We start from the raw sequence: 19,501 nt of genomic DNA, 5'->3' as shown, positions 1-19,501 counted from the left end.
TAGCTCTAAGTTCAGTGTAGTCTATCAAAAAAGGACGATTTTTTTTTGATCACTAGTTATCAGTTTTCTGAGTAGTGTTTTTTAATATTGGCATTATGTACATGTTCTCTTTTTTAAAATTCAAAAGTAGGTCAGCATTTCCCAAGGAGCACGCATTCTTTTGTGTAGACCACAATGAAGCTTTGACATGTTTCAGATTCTTTGTTCCAATAATTTTAAGAAAGGATGCATACAAGATTCCCTTTTAAAGAGATCCACAAAGAAAAATAGTTCTGAAAGGACCTGCAAAGAAGAAATCTTCTGAATGTGAATCATTTGCTGAAAGATTCTATACCTAAATTTTGCCTCTTAAAAATATTAAATTTATACACTTTCTAAAAAATGAAAAAGAGAAACTAAATACATTACCTAGTTGAGACAACAAACTGATAATACTTAAGATCAGTGGTGCACTTATGTTTGGGTCTTCAAGTAGCTCTACAAGGCAACTCAGGCATTCACTTGGTAATATCTGATTTGATGTAAATAATCGTGTGAGCTTCTGTCCAGAAATTACCTACAAAATAGTAATTAAAATGTGTTAGTTAAAAATTGGCAGTTTTCTTCCCTTTACCATTTCTAATAAAAACTTAGTTCTTCCAAAGTGCCACTGCCATTCTTTCCTAATTTAGAAAATTCATACATTCTGTTTCCTCTGCGTGAAAATTACCAATCCCTTTCTCACTAATTAATGTAATCACTCAGGTTTCAGTTTTAATTTGTTTCCTCCAAGAAGCTTCCTCTAGCTCTCTTCTACCAGCTAGGTTAGGTTTGCCTGTTACATTATCCAAAGTTCATTTCATAAACTGGCAAACTTTTGGCGACCTAGTAGTATTTATCCTCCCTACTATACTGAACACTCCATAAGGGCATAGACTACAAATCAACACTCTACTACTAATATATTTATTGAATAAATGAATTCCAGTGCATTCATTCCACCTACTTTGAAGGGGGCAATAGGAAGTAAAAAGTAGCTAAATCCAAAGGCTTAGCTATGGGATTAAATTCCAGATTACTTCTGCTTCTTCCCAAAGATAGTAGCTGAGTGCAGAAGTTAGAAATTACAAAAAAAGGAGTAAAAAAAAAAATTTTTTTAAGTGACCAAGTCAGGCACAAATTTTATCTTTGGTTGTTCCACTTCTTACTCCTCTCTCATAACTGTACAAGCCACTCTCCCCCTTACCCCGGGAAAAGGTAAAGCTGGGATTGAAGGACAAGAACAGTTGTCAGACACGTATTTTCAAAATGTTTTTTTAATGTTATTTATTATTAAGCACGCCTTTTCTATAAAAATGGAAGATCAATTAGTTACTTTAGAATTAGATTAAATCTGTTCTAAATGTTTTCATTTAAAAACAATCAAATCCCAAGGATTATGTGTTTTAACATTAAAGAAAAAATCTGTTAGACTGAAAAATAGGTCCAAAGGTGAAATTAGATACTGATAGTAGATATTTTGTGGTGAGGAATCTTCTGAACATTGCTCTTTTGCCTACTTATAAAGCTAGTCCTCTAGAAGATTAAGACATTTTCTGCTTTAAATACAATTTCCCTCAGAACTGGATTTGTAATTCAATAACATAAGTACTCTAACATGGAATGATTATTACAAGGTGAAATTTTAAAACTGCTTTACAAATTTTCTTCTTTACTCATTCATACCCATTGTATGCTTTAGGTAAATAGAATTTATTTCAGTAATAACTAATACTTTAACACTTACTTTGGCCTAGGCATTGTTTTAGGTACATTATGTTAATTCTTTTCATCTTCATAACCTGCAAGATAGGGGCTAATTATAGTGCAGATGAGTAAACACACTGAGATAGTAGCAAAATTGGGATTCATTGTTCCTGAATCCATGCTCATAAACATTATGTAAGATTAGTGCTATGAAAAATCATCAAGATTGAGACCAGTTCAGCTCTGCCTTCATAAAACAATTCAAAGCTCGGATTCTGCATGGGACTATAAAGAAAAAAATATAGCGAAGAAGTGTAGCAAAATAGCAGAATGAATAATCTCCTTTCACAGGATAACTGTCTCTCTTTGTATCCTCATGTTGCTCTCATGAGGTCTGCACAAAGATATTCACCATTAATATCACCACCAAAGTGGTGGAAATTTAAAAATCTGAAAACACCAAGGATTGGTGTGGATGAATGACAGCAAATTTCATATATTGTTTGTGGGAAGGTAAAATGGTATTCACTTGTGAAAAATTCACTGGCAGTTTCAACTAAAACTGAACATAAACTGTAAGACTTGTAATTTCACTCCTATATAAAAGAAATTAGTGCACATATAGCCACAAAAAGAGTATGAAAATATTTATAAGAGATTTATTCAAATTCTACCCAGAACTGGAAACCCAAATTCCCATCAACCAGAGAATATAAACTGTGGTGCATTTATACAATGGAATTCTACACAGCAATAAAAAAAGAACGAAGTACGGCCCATGTGCAACACGAATGAATTTCAGATTATATTGTCTGAAAGAAGCCAGGCACAAAGGTACATATTGTATAAGTCCATTTATCTGAACTTTATGAGAAGGGAAATTGAAGAAAACCTTATAGGGGGCTGGAAATGTTCTATATTATGATATGGGTGGTAGCTACTTGGGTATATAGATATGTTAAAAAACAAAACAAAAACAACCTATCAAGATCTTTATTGAAGATTAATGCACGTTACGCATTGTATGTATGTTATCTCTCTAAATGGTAGATTATTTTTCAGTTTGGAAACCCCTGAAAGTTTGGAACACTATCAAGAAGCCACTCTCTAAGCCTCAAATTTCTCCGAAGTCTCCTTCAATTCACAATAATATAGTAGTTAGATTCACAACATACCTGTTTATTCTCAAAGAGAGGTAATGTTTCAAATTAATATCGGAAATACTTAAGTCCTGTATCTTAAATAAAACTGACAGCCCAGCTTACTCTGTGGCTTCTGGATCCACTAGTACACTGTTTTATCTTAAGAAGCAAAGCATTAGCATTTAACAGCTAACACCTTCATCTTTATTAGGTTTGCAGAAATTTGTTGAGGTAATGAATGAAAAAGAAAATGTACTTAGGAGATGGGCACCTAAAGTAGAAAGAACACCAGTGAAGCTTGAGAGAACAAAGACACATTTAAAGCACTCCAGTTTCACCGAAGACTGATTCACAATGGTCTTCTCTTTGTAGAATTTTGCTAATCTTTCGTAATTTAATCTTTTATTTAGGGTTCATGTAACAAGTAGAATATACTTTATGTAAATAGAAGCAGCCACAGAGAATTAAAATAAGACTTGATTGAGCTTAATTATTTATTATTCAGCTGAGATCAATGTTAGGTGGAATTCCATCAACGCTTAACAAATGACAGCATATTGAGAGAAAAAAAAAGTTATAACACTGAATAACTACTCTAGACACAAATCAGTGGGAACTAATAAAAAAATGAAAGCAATTCAGTATTTTAGGACTGAAAAACTGTGAGCAGTATATTTTGGTAAAGAAAAAATTATGATTACTAGTGAGATTGCCTCTTACTCCAGAGAAAGTTGAAATAGTATTTTTCTTACTCCAGAAAAGTATGAAATAGAATAGAATTTAAAATAAAAGCAGGAAGGAACAGGTTCAGACTGTAAACTAAAAGGGACAAGGAATAAAACAAGTTTTAATCATCACTCCCCATCACCTTCACCCCTGAGAATCGCTATGTATTCTGTCAGGGCTCTGTTAGGACGTAAAAGAAAAAAGAAAAAAAGAAGCAAAGGAAAAGATATGGCTTTGAGCTTTCTCCTCTACCACCCCCAAACACAGCCTCAATTCCCCAATCTTCTGTCCCAACCTTCCTCTTCCTAGGACTTTCAGCAGTCACTCGTCCCTCCCGCAGCAGCCAGCGGAACGCGGAGGGACTAGGGGCGAGGAGAAGAGGGTGCGAACGCAGGGGTGATACTCCCTCGCCTTCTTTACCAAGACAAAAAGACAGCTGAGGAAGAGAGCTGTCCTTTCTATTCTAGGCTGGGGCCGCTACACTCCGGCCGTGCGGTAAACTAAGTATTACTACAGCGAAGCCCCTCACCTCCAAGTGCCGCAAAAGCTGGCTAGCGTTCGCCTCCGACTTAACGGCTTTATACTGGCTGATGGTCAGGAGCAAGGACTTCAAGCAATGGGTGGAGTCCATTGAGACCCGCCACAGCCACACCAAGGGCCCACCACCTGGAACCAGCCAGGTCGAGTTTCCAGCTTTCGCCGCGCTTTTTTTGATTTGAGACCCCACCCCCTCGCTCCCAGAAGCTTCCGGTTCCGGTCGCGCTCCGGAAATCCCAGGGCACCCTGGGGTAGTGACTGCTGTCAATGACGGAAGGGGAGTGGGGGAGACTAGGAGATGGAGGGAAGGGGAGTACGGGCAGAGAGGTCGAGGCGCTTGATGATTCCGTGAAGTGGGTTGGGAGCTGTCCTTTCAGATCTGAAAAGCCGCGAGGTTCCAGCTTTGAGATCCCGGGAACACGAGAATCTCGCGAGAAATGCGATTGCTGCTCCAGCTGTGAAGGGGCAGTTACACGCAAGGGGTCCTTGTTCATCAGTGCGATCTGTTTTCGTTTGATTCCTCGGCCTTCGCGCTGGATAGCCAGTTTTTCCTTTGCGCATCATCCTCTACCTGAGAAATGGTCGCTTCCCCCTAGTCTAGACACGGTGAGGAGCTCTGAGGAGGAGAATCTTGGGCTCTAGGTTTTGAGGCGGCCTGGGAGGGGTCCCTTTTTAACAGCTCATATGTCCACCCCTTCTACGCAGAAATGCTTGTTTCTCAGAGTAAACCTGTGGCCATTGGGATTCTGTGGCAAGTTAGTCGTGCCCGTAACGATAGTCATTGTCAAACTTATTTGAGAAAGCTACCTGCGGGTGACTCCTGGGCCGGGTATTGCTCCGAGGGTGATTTCATTAGCGTCAGTTTTTGTAAGTGAAGGTGTCTGTTTTTATTTGGCGTGATTGATTGTTTTATAAATCTCGGTGTCCATGGAAATGGCGCTGTCATTTACGGCTTTTGATCAGAGATCATTAATATGCATGTGTATGTCATTAAATGAGTCGAATGGCTGGTTCTGGAGCTTTTTGCTTAATGTATGCTACTGTTGAATAAAGCTTTAAAAAGCAGTTTGGAGAAAATTGTAAGAATACGGTACATATCCTTTTAATTAAACCATTTGTCAGAAGTCATGTTTTGTCAATTCAAAGGACGTATTCTTTACATCACTATTTTTAAAGGCAGCGTTTATTTTTATATTAAAAATCAATTTAAAATTAAATCTGAAAGCTTAAAATAATCTAACCAATTAGACATACATGTAACAATCATTGGGTAATGTATTTATGCATTCATTCATTCTGTAAACAATTATTGAGTGTGTAAAGTGGGCTAGACGTCTTGACGTCACCAGCAAGGGAACAAAGATAATGAAGTATCTCCTGCAGGGAAGGAACTGTCTAATAAGGGAAATGTGCTAAACAGTACCTACGGAATTCACATAAATTAGGGGCACCATGCAGTTATGGTAAAGTTATGGTAAAGGCTGTCTGCTTACAATTCCTACCTCTACCTTTTCCTGTGTGATCAAAGGCAGATTCTCACTGTTTCAATCTCTTCGTAAGGTAAAATCTGTTGCATAAGATTGTTCAGTCAGTAAATAATTAGAGCCTACAATGTGCTAGGCACTGGTCTAGAAAATAGATTCAGTGAATAAAATAAAAATCATACTGTCAACAAAACAAAACGTTACCATTACCTTCTCTTAGGAAAAAAACGCTAAATAATAAACACAGTTAAGGAAAGTGAGATGGAGAAAAAAAATAACAGCAGAATTATTTCTCTAATGTAATGGTGGCTGAGAAGAAGAGAAATGGGAGGTCAGGGTAGAGAAAGCAACATTTGAGGAAATACTGCAAGGAATACTCTCTCGGGGAAAAGATTTCTAGATAGAATAGCAAGGGCAGAGGCCCTGAAACCCAAGCCTGACAATGTGTCAGGAACAGTAAGGATACCACTGCCACTGGAGTTGAGAGAATAGGAGAGGTGAGGTCATGTCAGGTCGTGCAGACAGCAGACCTGGCATAATTATGTTCTCAGCATGTGTTAGTTACATCTTGGCAAATGAAGTGATAACAGTTTGGTAGTGTGAGACTTTCATTAGAAATGACAAATGTGTCATCATCATCCCCATTTTGAGCCCAGGGAAAGGGTCAAAGCTACTTGTTGTAAGTGCCATCTTTCTTTGAGTTTGCATTTTAACTTAAGCAGTCACACATTTTTTTGTATATCTTCCATAAAATATCCATTTTAATACAAAATGTCTTTCTGAAAAATCACCAAAAATTGATGTTGTAACTTTCGTAGGGTATACCCTACCATGACGATAGCTGTGAGAAGCATCTTTTTAGTCAGAGATGCTTGCATATCTTAATATGGGAAACACAGAGCCATATTTTAAGCCTCAAAAAGGAGGAAGAGAAGGAGATGAAGCTGGGTCCAGATGACTAAAAGCCTGTTAGTTTTGAGCTTGGACTCCATTCAGAATTCAGTGGTGACCTTTTAGTTTAAATGGGGGCCTGATCTAGTTAGGTTTGTGTTTTAGATTGATTCCTGTGGCAGCTGGATGGGCTGTGATTTTGAGAAACATAAAACTAGAAGTATGGAGAATATTTGCTGGAGTCTTTCCAAAGGATAACTAGGATAACTGAAGTGGAGGTAGCAAAGAGGTGACAAATTTCAGAAATGTATATGAGGTGAAATAGGCAAGATTTAGTGACTAATTTCAGATATAAAGAGTGAGAGGGATGAAACGAAGGGTTTCCAAATTTTTAGTTTGAGTGGTTGAGAAGATAACAGATACTGCTAAATAGTTAATAAAAAGTATTCCAGTTGTATTTTATATTCAATGAAATTTTAGACAGTTTTTCCTACAGTCTTATACCATTCTCATTAAGTTTATTCTGAGTGTTACATAATTTTTGTTACTGTGAGTGGGCTCTCTTTTTCTCCTATACATTTTTTATTTGTTGCTGCTTCTGGAAAAAAGATACTGATTTTTGGTATTTCTTTTATATAACATACTAAAATCTCTTACTCTAATAGAATTTTGCTTACCTCCCTAGACTTTCTAGCTATATATCATCTGCAAATAATAATTTCATCTCTCTCAATATTTGTTGTTTTGCTTTATTTCATTAGTGTAGTCTCCAAAACATGGAATAATCATTGTGATACTGAACATCTTTATCTTAATACTTAATTGAATGAAAATGACCAGTATTTTAACACTTAGTATAACTTGTACTATTGGTGTGTGATAAATATTTTTTAAAGTGCTTAGGAGATTGCCCTTTATACCTGTTTTACTTAAAGATTGGCCAAAATGTCTGCAAAAAAATTGTCAAATGTTTACATTTATATATATTATTTTCTCTTTAAAATGGTAATGCAATGGATTATGTTGTTTTTGTTCTTGGGATAATGATAGCTAACATTTACTGAGCATTTGCCATGTGCCAAGCACTTTTCTAAGAACTTTATACTTACTGCTTAATCTTCCTGACACATCATGCTTTAAGTACTATTATGTTCTCCTTTTACAGATGAAAAAATTAAGACAGAAGTGTAATAATTTGTCATCACACCGGTAGTAGTAACAAACCTATATTCTATGCTGCAAATATTTTATTCAGGATTTTATATCTATGTTCATGAGGATTTAAAATAATTTTTTCTTTATTCTCTCTTTTGGAATTTTGGTTATATATTACTTTTGAAAAATAAATGGGAAGTTTTTCATCTTTCTTCTGTGCTATAGAATAATTAGATCATCTAGGAATCATCTGATCTCATGGATTGTATACAATGCCTATAAAATTAAGCTTGATAGTTTATTTAGTGGTTAGAGTGTTAGAAAATATTTGTATTTGTAATAGTGTTATAGGTCTGATAATTTTTTTCCATCTTTTCTTGAGTTGATTTTGGAAATACTAGAAATACTTTGTCGTTTCTCTAGATTTAAGAACCAACTATTTCTCTAGATTTAAGAAATTGATAGAGAATTGCATTAGTATTCTAATAATTCTCTTAATCTCTTACTTGTTTGTAATTTTAGATTTCCTTTTTCATTCTAACGTTATCTATCTTTTTTCTTAGTTGGCCTTTCCAGCTGTTAGTCTATTTTATTCAGCTTTTCAATAACCAACATTGGTTTTCTTTTTTTTCAAAATCACTAATTTTACTTTTATCTTTATCAATTCCATCCATATACAAACATTTTTCCTTTATTTGTTCTTTTTATAGTTTTTTAAAAGTTGAAGGCTTAGTATATTTACATACTATTTTTTTTTAATGAAGAACTTTTATTTTATGCTCCCACCCCTCCCCCCCCCCCAAATTGAAAAGACAGTAGCTAAAATGAGCGTCTGCATTTTACCAGTTAGGTAGTATATAGTTTTTAAATACTAATATCCATTCATCAAATATATGCTGAGTACTAGTCCTTTTTCAAAGAGCTTAAAGTCTGTGGGGTGAAATAGACAAACCAGAATAAGTGCTATTAAAAGAAATAGTATATGCTATATAGGAACACATGATATTTTTTAGAGCAAAATGTTAAGTATCCAATTCCTTCATTCTTCAAGGATTGGCATAAAATTCCTGTTCTCTGTACATTTTTATTGCTGTCCGTTCTTTGTATGTGGCATAGGTATTTTATTTATAGTTGGAGAAACACATTTAAGGGAGTTAAACAAAAGATGTTCAATATCTTACAACCTAAGTTTAGGGCTATCTACCTCCTTTAGTTCTTCTGGGAAAATGTTAAAAAACAAAACAAAACACCATATCTTAAATACTGAATAGTAAATTGGAGATTTTTAATGTCTCATGACCAGGTTTAAGACATATTAGATGAATCAGACTGAGTGAAGATATGAATTATATTTTTGAGAGAATTGCAAAGTTTGTAAAATACTGAATGTTGTAATATAGGAATTATACCAGAGTTGTGAACAGAGGGCTACTTGTTCATTTGTTCATCCACTATTTGTTTAATGAATGCTTGAGTGGTAGGGACATTGTTAGGTTCTGGGGATATAGCAGTGACTCAGACAAAAAATTTCTACCCAAGTAGAGCTTTTATTTTAATCTGGGATATAGGCAGTAAACAAGACATATAAATAAAATGTATGAATGTTAATAATAAGTGTTATGGAGGAAAAGAAGGGAGATGGAGGATGGGAAGTATCAGAGTCAGTGTGGGCTGTTGCAATTTTAGATAGTTGGGGAAACACATTTAGGGTGGAGTATTGATTAGTATTTGCTGTATAACAAGTCACCTCAAAACTCGGTGGTTAAAACCGTGAGCATTTATTCCTTGCTCACAGGTTTGAGGGGTAATTGCAGTTAGTCTGATCTAGGCCTGACTTGGCTGTGTGGCTTTGCTCAGCTGTTTTTTTTGGGGGGAGATATCTAGAGCTTGGTTTCAGTTATGTTGAGATGTCTACTAGATATCCAGGAGATGATGAATGGGCTGTTGAATATATTATTTGTAGTTAAAGGAGAGATCAAGGCTGGAGATAAAAATTTAAAGCCTTGAGACTAAATGATTTAGGGTAAGTATGGATAGAAAAGACTAAACCCCAAAGTACTTAAATATTTAGAGGTTGGAGAAATGGGGAGGACCAACAAAGCACACTTTGTTGAGAAGTAGTTGCCAGAGGAAAGGGCCCTATTATCCCATGGTTGTCTACAGGGATCAGTCTTACTTGTAGCATCTTGGCTACTCTTCTACAGAAGGACTTCAGGTTGGCAGAGAAGGCAGTCTTAATCTATTAATACATACAGGCTCACTCTTCACTTCTGCCTTCAGAGGCCTTAAGGTGTGCAGAAGGATGGATAGCTTCATTCTTTAAATCAATATTGGCTAGTTAAAATGTGTCAGGTGCTGTTTTAGGCACTGGGGATGTAACAGAAGGATTAAAAAATATTTTTTTTCTGAACTTTGTGGGGCTTGCATTTGAGTGGGGACATAGGCCAAATCCAAAACTAGATCATTCAGTAGGCATAAACATCAGGAAGAACAAAAGTTCCTTTGGTCCAGGTTCCAAAGATTCAGGGCAAAGAAATCCAGTGGTAGAACTGGCAGAGTTCTATTTGGTTATCATATCCTGACTATGGCTAAAACAATTCAAATGCTACTAATAAATAGATTTTACTTCTTATGCAGGACCAGAAAACAAAATCTGTACAATTAATGTAACCTCTCACTTTTCAGAAATGTTACCTTCATCACAAAGCCAAAAAACCTATATAAACCAAAATTATTCTCCCTTTACAATTATTCTTCTCCTGTTTCTTTTCCCAACTATCAGGTATTAAAGTTCAGCTAATCTCTAAATGATTTGCCAAACCATAAAATTAACTTTCACACTTTTCAAACAATTCCTGATTTTCTTTTCTATACATTTCATAGAATTCAACTCTAGATTAAGAGTACAAGTTTTGGCTATTTTCGATTAAATGTTTTCCCCCACATTTTCACATATAATTTCATATCCCAGAATCAAAAGGTTGCCTTTTTTTTAAACACAAGTACTATCCACTGTTTCTGAATCCATTTTTGTATATAGTAAATATGAAAGTGATATACCTTTATTTTAAGTGAAGATACAGTAATCATTTTTAATTATAACTAATTTATTGAAGGTCTACTTTGTGCAGGGCAATGTCTCATTTTTAAATTTCTGGTCTTTCAGAAAATAGATATTATCAAGTTCATGAAATGGGTAGATATAGGTTTCCTGAGTTAAGATGTGAAGCTCTTTTCTAAGACAGTGAAGTGTGCACATCTTGACATATGTGAAACTGTCTATCGGGGTATGGAAACAAATGTTAGAACTTTTTATTTTAATCTCATTCTTTTAAATATTATAGTAGTAGCTGCATATAATTCATAAATGAACTGCTATTCATATATTTTCAGTATATTCTCAGGTTTACGTCTTTAGAGATACGTGATCAAAAAAAATTGGAGAATTCCCCAAACTCTTTAACCTTGAGAGAATAATTATTTTTATTTCAATACCACATACAATGTTTGGCATTGTTTTGAATTGTGTGGTTGAACAAATGAATTTTCTTAGGAAAAACTAATGTGAATCGTATACTTGTATAAAATATTAAGACGGCATGATTAATTATCTTTACAGTATCATTTACTGAGCAGTGCAATCATGTAAATAGTGTTATTTCTGAGTGTTTGTGTGCAAATTATCTATTTCAGTTCTTATGTACACTAAACTTACATAAAGTTAAGTATCACACTTAATGGGACATAGTGGAACAAGTATTGAATTTGTAGTTGGTGAAACTTGGGCATGAATTCCTGCACTTCTCGATTTATTAGCTATGTGTACTTTCTAAGCCTCAGTTTCTTAATTTTTAAAATGGGACACAGTAATGTTTCAGAGTTGTGTGACGATCAGATACATTCAGTGTACGTAGGAGCCTGGCACATAGGAATTCATGAAAATCTTATTTTCAATGAAACCAAAGTTAATATACCCAGTTAATTTTATATGAATGGAAACTCTTCATAACTGAAAGCTTGATCTACCTTTTCACCTAAATCCTTCTTACAAACATATGCCTTTCTGAGATGACGGGCAGCCACTTTTCTCACATAGGTGGATCAACTTGGATTCGGGTGGGGTAGGCTTTGTTATTGGTGGTGACAGAGTCAAGTACATATGCCCTCCATTCCCTGCTTGATTATCATCTCTGCATGCATCATGTCTCAGCATCCTGTCTTATTTCCCTTTTTCATTGTTGTCTAACAACTGTGTAATGACAACATAATATTTTTACCTTGCTGAAAAGATTTCACTTTTGGAGAATTTGCTTAGTGATAACATACGCTCCATCCAACAGTCCCTAGCTACATTTCTGACCAGAGTGGTTTTGGCAGTGCTACCTATAAATAACTGGAAACTGATGGGTAGTTTAATATCTGAATGATTTTTTAATTTTTCGGGTAAATCCTAACCTGTCCATATTCATTGCAGTACATTCCAAATATTCAAAACACATTAACATATATTCTGTAGGTTTGCCTGTGTGAGTCCAGAAATAACTGACTGGATGGATTTGAAGAGAATTAAAAACCTGCTTCTGACCAGATACTAATTTTGACAAGGATGTTTCGTATTTTGGCAAATTTATAAGGAAGTGGGTATACATTGCAAGGTTCTTGCTTCCTGGTATAAGCTGCCAAATAGTGCTGACAATGACCTTTGCTAAATGGCAAGAGCTGAGATGGACAGTGAATACCCTGATCTTTTGAGGTAGAAAATATCTTCAGTTTCTGACAACTTTTGCAAAAATTTTCCAATCATTATTCACCCATCCTGGAGTTTGCTTAAGCAAACTATATATTTTTTATTTTGGGGAAAAGAATGTTTTGCCACCTGTCAGGTATATTCATTTTGTGGCCATGTCAAGAAGTTAAACAAATACAAAAATGGAAGAAACAAATGGAAAATTAGAAAACCAAATAATCACTATATTTTATTCATTCTTAACACAGCTAATATCAAACTAATGGTACAACCTGTTATTCTTTGAGTCTAACCTGATGGCCTTAGCCATTCTTGTTTACCTGGAGCTATCTCACATATGAGAAAGGAAGACTTTCAGAGTACTAGAGCCACAGGACACCTGCTTTACTTCTTTAAAAACCACCGAGAATGGCTCTTGCTGCTTGTCCACCAGACACAATCTGATCAATAATAGTTACAATTTTGGTTCTAAGGAACTCCCATCATGAATGTCTTGACTTATTCCTAGAAAGTGTCCTCTTCATGTTTTTTAAAGTCTTAAAGTAGTTACCGTACTTCTCATAATGTGGCCAAAACATCTCACACCAACTTTAAGGAGGATTTTGGAATTCTTTGGGTAAAATCTAGCAGAAGTGATAACTGTCACTAGTAGAGTTGTGTTATTAGCAGATCCATGAACTTCTTGAGTACATTTAATGCTGAGGTAGTAAATCCAGCTCTTTAAAATAGCTATGAAATTGTATCAACTTGCAGGTTCCGAGGCTGTTAATTGCAGCATTGTTTGTAATATCCAAACAAAAAAGGATAAAACTGGAGATAGTCGAAGTATTTATCAACAGTAGTCAGGAAAAATGATACATTTATACAGTGGCATATTGTGCAGTTTAAAGAATATGGCTGATGTATATGTGTTGATGTGAAAATGCAAGGTACCAAATGTGGTAGCTAAGCTGCCATTTGTGCCATATGGTATGTATATTTGAAGAATAATGATTTTGTGTACCTGTTCTTAAGTGTCATTGTTACCATTCCTTTCTGTACAATAGCATTTCTCCATCAAAGTAGAGAATTAGAAGAAAAGTGAACTAATTTTGCTGCAAATTTAAACAAAATATGATGGTGATGATAGGAATATTTATATAGTGCTTACTATGTGCCAGTTACTATTCTATTGCATGTTTTAAATACTTATCTTCATGACAACCCTATGAAGCAAGTACCATCCTTATCCCCATTTTTCAGATGCGGAAACAGGCACAGAGATGTTAATTAATTTACACCAAGTTGCACAGCTAGTGTATGTCAAAGCAGGCCTAAAAACCCTTCCAGACTGATTCCAATGTTTCTGTGCTCTTAATTACCAATGCTATGCTACCTCTCAACTTACTTTTGACATTGATGGAAATCTAAATGTCATTTCTCTTTCTTGTAGATAGGCGATTTGTATTTGTACATGCTACATAATACGATGTTTCCCCAAAAATAAACTCGCATTGTTATTAAATGCATAAAATACTCAAAATATCAACTTTTTGTTATTTGTGGATTTCTGACACATTTTGAAAAACAAACTTGAACTCAATTAACACAGCGAAAAAATTAAGATGAGTATCTAAGTGGATTTAAAAACAGTGTGCCTATATATAATATAGGGAGGTGATGGGAGTGCTACAAGGTAAATGTTTAAATGAATGATTAAAAAATTAAACAAGAACTGTGCCTACTTTGATGTGAATAAACACAGCTTTTTAAAATGGGGGGGGAACCTGTACAATTTAAAACAGGTTTGTCATAATTTCACTAGATAAGAGGGAAAGTGGGAGCTGAGAACTCAGAGGAAGCAGTAAGAAAAGCGTTTTACAGTTATCAAAATACGGATGGTAATGCCTTATTTTTCAAACAGTTTGCAAATAAAATCATTTTGGTTGGTGGATAAAGGTATGCTGTAAATGACACTGAACTTCAGCTTGCCCTCTGGTCCACCAGCCAGACCCCAAATAGGTTCCAGGGGAAGAGCATTTCCTCAGTTCCAGGAAGGAAGTCAGTTTTCAGTTTCCTGCTGATAGGGGAAGTCTATTGAAATGAATACACCAGGGGAAACCAGATTTACCCTTTCTCCCATGATAAGCCTGATTTTAAAGGTTTCCTTCAGCATCTAGAATGGTAAGAACCTTTGCATTAGTTTAGAAGCACAGAGGTACTACTTCCTGTTGCTAGGCACTTACGCCTTCCTTCCCAACAGAGGCTGTAAAGTGCTACTGCTGCCGCTGGTTGGGTTTGCCACACATCTGCTCAGTTCCAGGGAAATGATGAGATTGATGATCCTCTCTCCTGGAAAACCTTTCATCACAGAGATTCATCTCAGGTTGTATTTTTAAGGAGGCTGAAAAAGCTATTAGCTTTTAAAAAAACTCTGAATTCACTATCCAAATATCTTCTGATTGATTGATTTTATATCCTTTTCTTTTTTAAGCTGAAGACTAAATAGCTTACCAGAGGCCTTCCCTCCGCTCTACCTTGTTTCCAGAGGATTTGTCTTCCTTTTTTTCAGCCTCGCTGTTATTTGTACAAACAGCTACTGACTGAAGGGAAGCTTATCAGAGTGGGGGAGGTATCCATGTCTGAGCTTCTAAATTCCGGAGACTAGGGGATTGTTTTGTCTAGAAAAGCCTTAAATTCGTATGTTCTGGCTATGAAGTAACGCCTGTTGCTTTTTATTGAAATAACCAGGGAGGTTATAGAAACCATAAAAGACAAACAGTTTGATCACAATCCTAAAATTCTCAAAAACCATCTCCTTTTCTATACAGCTTTATTAAAGAGATGAAGCAGATCTGATTTATTGTGAAAGAATAACAAGGTTTATCCAACCTCTCTCTGCTTCATTATTAGCTTTAGGTGATATCTTTCATTGGTAATTTAACAATGCCATTTTAAGCAAGCACATGACTTTGCTTACTGAGTTTTAAAAATAAGAATAAAGCTAAAATAAAGTAATTTACCTAGGAAAACTAGATTCTGCATAGGTAAGTTATACTGACAGCAAGAAGTGTTTTGTTAGGGATGGGCAAGAAACTAAGAAGTGTTAGAAAGCTATGTCTTATAATTTAGATGGATGTCAACCTGTGTGTAAACCTTTGCATTTGTGTTTTAATTAAGTATTAGCTAGCGTTGAATTGTTGGAGAATTACCTTTGTCTCTCAAGATTTTCTGTGTAACAGAGCTGGTCTGAGTCAAATACAGAATATAGGTGATATTATAATTAGGAATAATTGTTTTGCAGATAGATGATCTTTCAGGACTTCTTTTAGCCTTTAGACCAGGAACTGACTTGTCTCCTCCTGGGTAAGCTAATCAATGACAGTATACTCAGACCTCAAGGCTTAGGAGGGTTCAGGTCCTACAGTTCCTTCTTTCTCTGTATTTGTTGTCTTTTTTCTTTCTTTCTTTCTTTCTTTTTTTTTTTTTTTTTTTTGCTTTTGGGGAAACTTGGCATCATGTAAAACGATGTTTCTTTGAATAAATACAATCTGAATTCTTAATAGGTGATTTACAAATGATCATGTGTAACATGTTTTCTTGATGTGGGAATAACCCATGCTGAATTGCCTTTTTTGTAATGGGCCTCCAAAAGCTCTACCGATCTAATCTATGGGTGTATATTAAATATGCTATTAGAGAAACCGGCTACCCAGTTACTGAATTAAATAAGCAGTCCAGAGGCAACAAATGAGACGCTACCAGTCTTAGGCTTGGCAGCAAGCCCAAGGCACTCTAGGTCTGTTTTATTTATGTTATTGCTAATGCATTCTTTTCTTTTTCCTTATTTTTTTCTTTGCCCCAAAGCACTGAGCAGCAGTTTTATATATGTTTGCTCTAACAATTTCTGGGCTTATGCACAGTGGGATCAGAAAGGGAAGTAAGCCTAGCAGAGGGCATTGGAGTCTGGAGGCTTGAACTCGCAGTAAAAGAGAAAGCATATAGGACTGAATTGAGAAGAGTTGGTCTTGGGATAGTTAGAGAGCTATACTATAAATAAATAGATACACTAATGATAATCTAGTTCCCTTTTTGTTTTCATTTGTGTTGCCTTAGTATTTTTTTTTCCTTTCTCTAAACATCCATACCATGTATTAATATTTGAACCAGAGAACATGTGATAGTTCTTTACACCCCTCCACCTCTCCTATTATATGGAGCTATACGATCATATGACTTTGGAAAAAAGTGGCTAAATGTTATTTTTAGACTAAAAGAAAATAAAACAACTAATGCTATCAAGATTGTGTTAAACAGGACTCTTATACTTCTATGGGAAATAAATTAGTACAAACCTTTTGGGAAGCTGTTTGGCAATATACACCAAAGGGCTTAAAATATTTGTGTCTTTTGATCTAGGAATTCTTCTGAGAATTTATAAAGAAATAATCATAAATATAGAGAAAGGCTTATAGACAATGGAGTTTATTAAAATACCAATTTTTAAATAATAAAACAATGAGAATCTAAATGTCTAACTATAAGGAAATGGTCAAGGAAACCCCAATCAACCAATTGTTGTGCAGCCATTGAGAGTGATTCCTAGAAGTATAAAATAACATGAAAGATGCTTTTGATATAGTGTCCAGTTGCAAAAAAGATAGAGTATTGTCTATTCAGTGTGATTACAAATTGGTAAAATACATGTATGCTCGTTAAAATTAAGTATATTCAAAGGTAATTAGTGATTTGTGTTTGGATGATGAAACTATCTGATTTTCATTTTCTTTTGCAGCAGTTTCAAAATTTTCTTTAATTATCATGTACTATTTATATGGCAGGGAGAAAGAATGTAATCCTCCTATATTCTCACTAAAAATATCCCTTTCCTTACAGCTTTAAACAGCAGTAGTAAAAGTCAGTCTGCGAGTATTGGAATACGACTTTTGCAAAAGGGCACTGTGCGTCATGGATTCTCTATCAGAAGAATTTTTTGTGAGGTAAGGGATGGATTGACAAAAACCAATTGCATTTATTGTATTCTGAAAACACATTCGTCTCTCTTATATAAACTTGGAAAGCTAGTATGAATGAGATACCCTTATATTTCAAGACAATTTACCAACTTTGGTTAGTGGGGGATGTAGCCTGTGTGAACTCTAATTTTAGAAAATTTCTTTAAGGACTGCACCCTGACTAAAGAGCGAAGAATTGGAAAATGTACCACAGCTTGCCACACTTGGGACATTCTCAACAAAATGATGTTTTATTTACCATTTAACAAGCACTTACATAGACTTACTGTTTGTGAGGCATTGTTTTAAATGCTTTTACAAATTTTTACTTATATAAACCTCATAACAAATCTATGAGGTAGGTGCTATTATTAGTCTCATTTTATCAAAGGTAACTTAAGCATAACACAGAAGACTCTACTAAGTGGTTCAACTGGGCCCAGGCCAAATGTTCATCTCTCCCCTCTAATCAGGGCAAGTTCAGCCTGTCTGTACCCCTCTCATATAAAACTAAACAATAGGTTAGTACTGGAGATCTCCCTCCCACCTTCAGCTATCTCACATAATAAGCAATGTGGTCTATTAACTTATTTTACAAGCAGGTACTGACCTCTTTGGTACTTAGGGAATAAAGATTAAGACAAAATTTGTATACTTAGAATTGTCATGTAGTAGGAAGATATATAAAAAGTTGCATTTAGGCAAAATGCATACATACGTGTTATATTAGAGATGCTGTGACTATATAAAAAAAGCAATAATTATTGACGGGTTGAGTGGGTTTCAACAAGGTGATGTTTAAACTGAACTTTAACTGATAAAAAGCATTTTGGTGGGTGTAGAAGCAGAGCGGATGGGAAGTCATTTGGCTGAGGAAACGGCACAAAAAAGTACTTAAAACAAATTCTTGGGGATGATTTTGACTATCCTACTAAAGAATGTAGCTTTATTTTGTTCAGAGCCATTGACATTTTAAGAAAATGAAAATTTTCACTGTATTTTGGAAAAACTACCTCTATTGATAGTGGGAATAAATGGGATGACAAGATACGATACTTGTAATAGCTTAAAAAGATGATGATGAAGGCTTCTACCGGTAGGAATAGAAAATAGTAAGAAAGGGGGGATTTATAAAACAAGAATCAACAGAATTCTATGACTGCTGAAATATGAGGAAAGGGGCAAAAAAGAAGTAGAAATGGCTCAAAGGTTTCTAATGACCAGAAGGAAATATGTACCATTAGCTCATATGGGGATCTCAAAAGGAGACAGGTTTAATGTGTGTGGGAGAAAGAAAGAGAGGGTAGATAATGAGTTCAGTTTTGCACACGAGGAGATTGAGGTGCTGCCGAGATATCATTGTGGTGGTTGTCGAGCAGGTGGTTGGAAATGTATATCTGTAGCATCAAGGAGCTATTAAGGCTGGAGATCTAGATTTGGGGATCATTAGAATGGGGTGCTATTTGAGTTAATGGAAGTTTGCTCACGTATTTATTTGTTTTTATATTTATTGATTACTCAATAAATATTTGAGTGCCTATTTTATGTCAGATGTTGGGCTAGATACTTGAAGGTGAGGTAATGAATAAGTAGGACCTGAGCATAAATGAGCATAAATGAGATTGCTTTAAGTAGAAAATGTAGTAAGAAAAATAAGAGGGCTAAAAGTAGAACATTACTAGGATACTATGTATGTTTCAGGATATATTGTTATAGCAGAACTTCAGCTTCTTCAAGCAGCAGGACAAAGTATACAGGTGGTAAAAGTAGTAGACTAGCAAAAGAAAACTACTAGTCTGGTATTTAATTTTAACTTTACTACTTTTTAGGTATTAACTTAAAACAAGTTATGTAGTCTCTGGACATGGATGTACCTATCTATAGAATGAAATGTCTGCCATATGTGACTGCTGATATATCTTCCTGTTCTTATGTACCAGGAACATGGTTTGATAGTGTTAATGTATACAGTTCTACATGAAATGTGATTGAAATAATAAATGAATAAAATGAATGAGAGGGAGAGGGCTAGCCAGTGGTACAAAATGAGAAGTAGACAGCTGGGAAGGCTAGGAGAAGAACCAGCAGCCGCAAACTGGA

At 35.3% G+C, this 19,501-nt stretch overlaps 2 protein-coding genes across 7 annotated transcripts in view; one reads left to right on the top strand and one right to left on the bottom strand.

Moving 5' to 3' along the window:
• Positions 1–4,482, bottom strand: part of CIP2A (cellular inhibitor of PP2A) — a 33,633-nt gene extending 29,151 nt beyond the window's left edge. Inside the window, exons 1-2 of the mRNA XM_019742926.2 lie at positions 4,123–4,482; positions 409–556 (exon numbers count right to left, since the gene is read on the bottom strand). Of these exons, the coding sequence (XP_019598485.2) occupies positions 409–556; positions 4,123–4,224 (250 nt within the window). The 5' untranslated portion in view covers positions 4,225–4,482. The remainder of the gene's footprint in view (positions 1–408; positions 557–4,122) is intronic.
• DZIP3 (DAZ interacting zinc finger protein 3) overlaps positions 4,400–19,501 on the top strand; it is a 97,264-nt gene continuing 82,162 nt past the window's right edge. For 2 of the 6 annotated variants that reach the window (XM_074332249.1, XM_074332244.1), the window contains exons 1-2: positions 4,587–4,736; positions 17,283–17,386. Coding sequence is in view for 5 of the 6 variants with exons in the window: in XM_074332244.1 (XP_074188345.1) it covers positions 17,355–17,386 (32 nt within the window). In the remaining variant the exon portion in view is untranslated. Of the gene's footprint in view, positions 4,737–4,905; positions 4,998–14,649; positions 14,773–17,282; positions 17,387–19,501 lie in introns of those variants that run through there. The other 4 variants (XM_074332226.1, XM_074332225.1, XM_074332238.1 and 1 more) reach the window with 4 other exon arrangements.

The sequence above is a fragment of the Rhinolophus sinicus genome, linkage group LG01 (genome assembly GCF_036562045.2).
Source record: "Rhinolophus sinicus isolate RSC01 linkage group LG01, ASM3656204v1, whole genome shotgun sequence".
In the NCBI taxonomy this organism is placed as follows: domain Eukaryota; kingdom Metazoa; phylum Chordata; class Mammalia; order Chiroptera; family Rhinolophidae; genus Rhinolophus; species Rhinolophus sinicus.
This window is presented reverse-complemented; position numbering and strand designations above follow the sequence as displayed.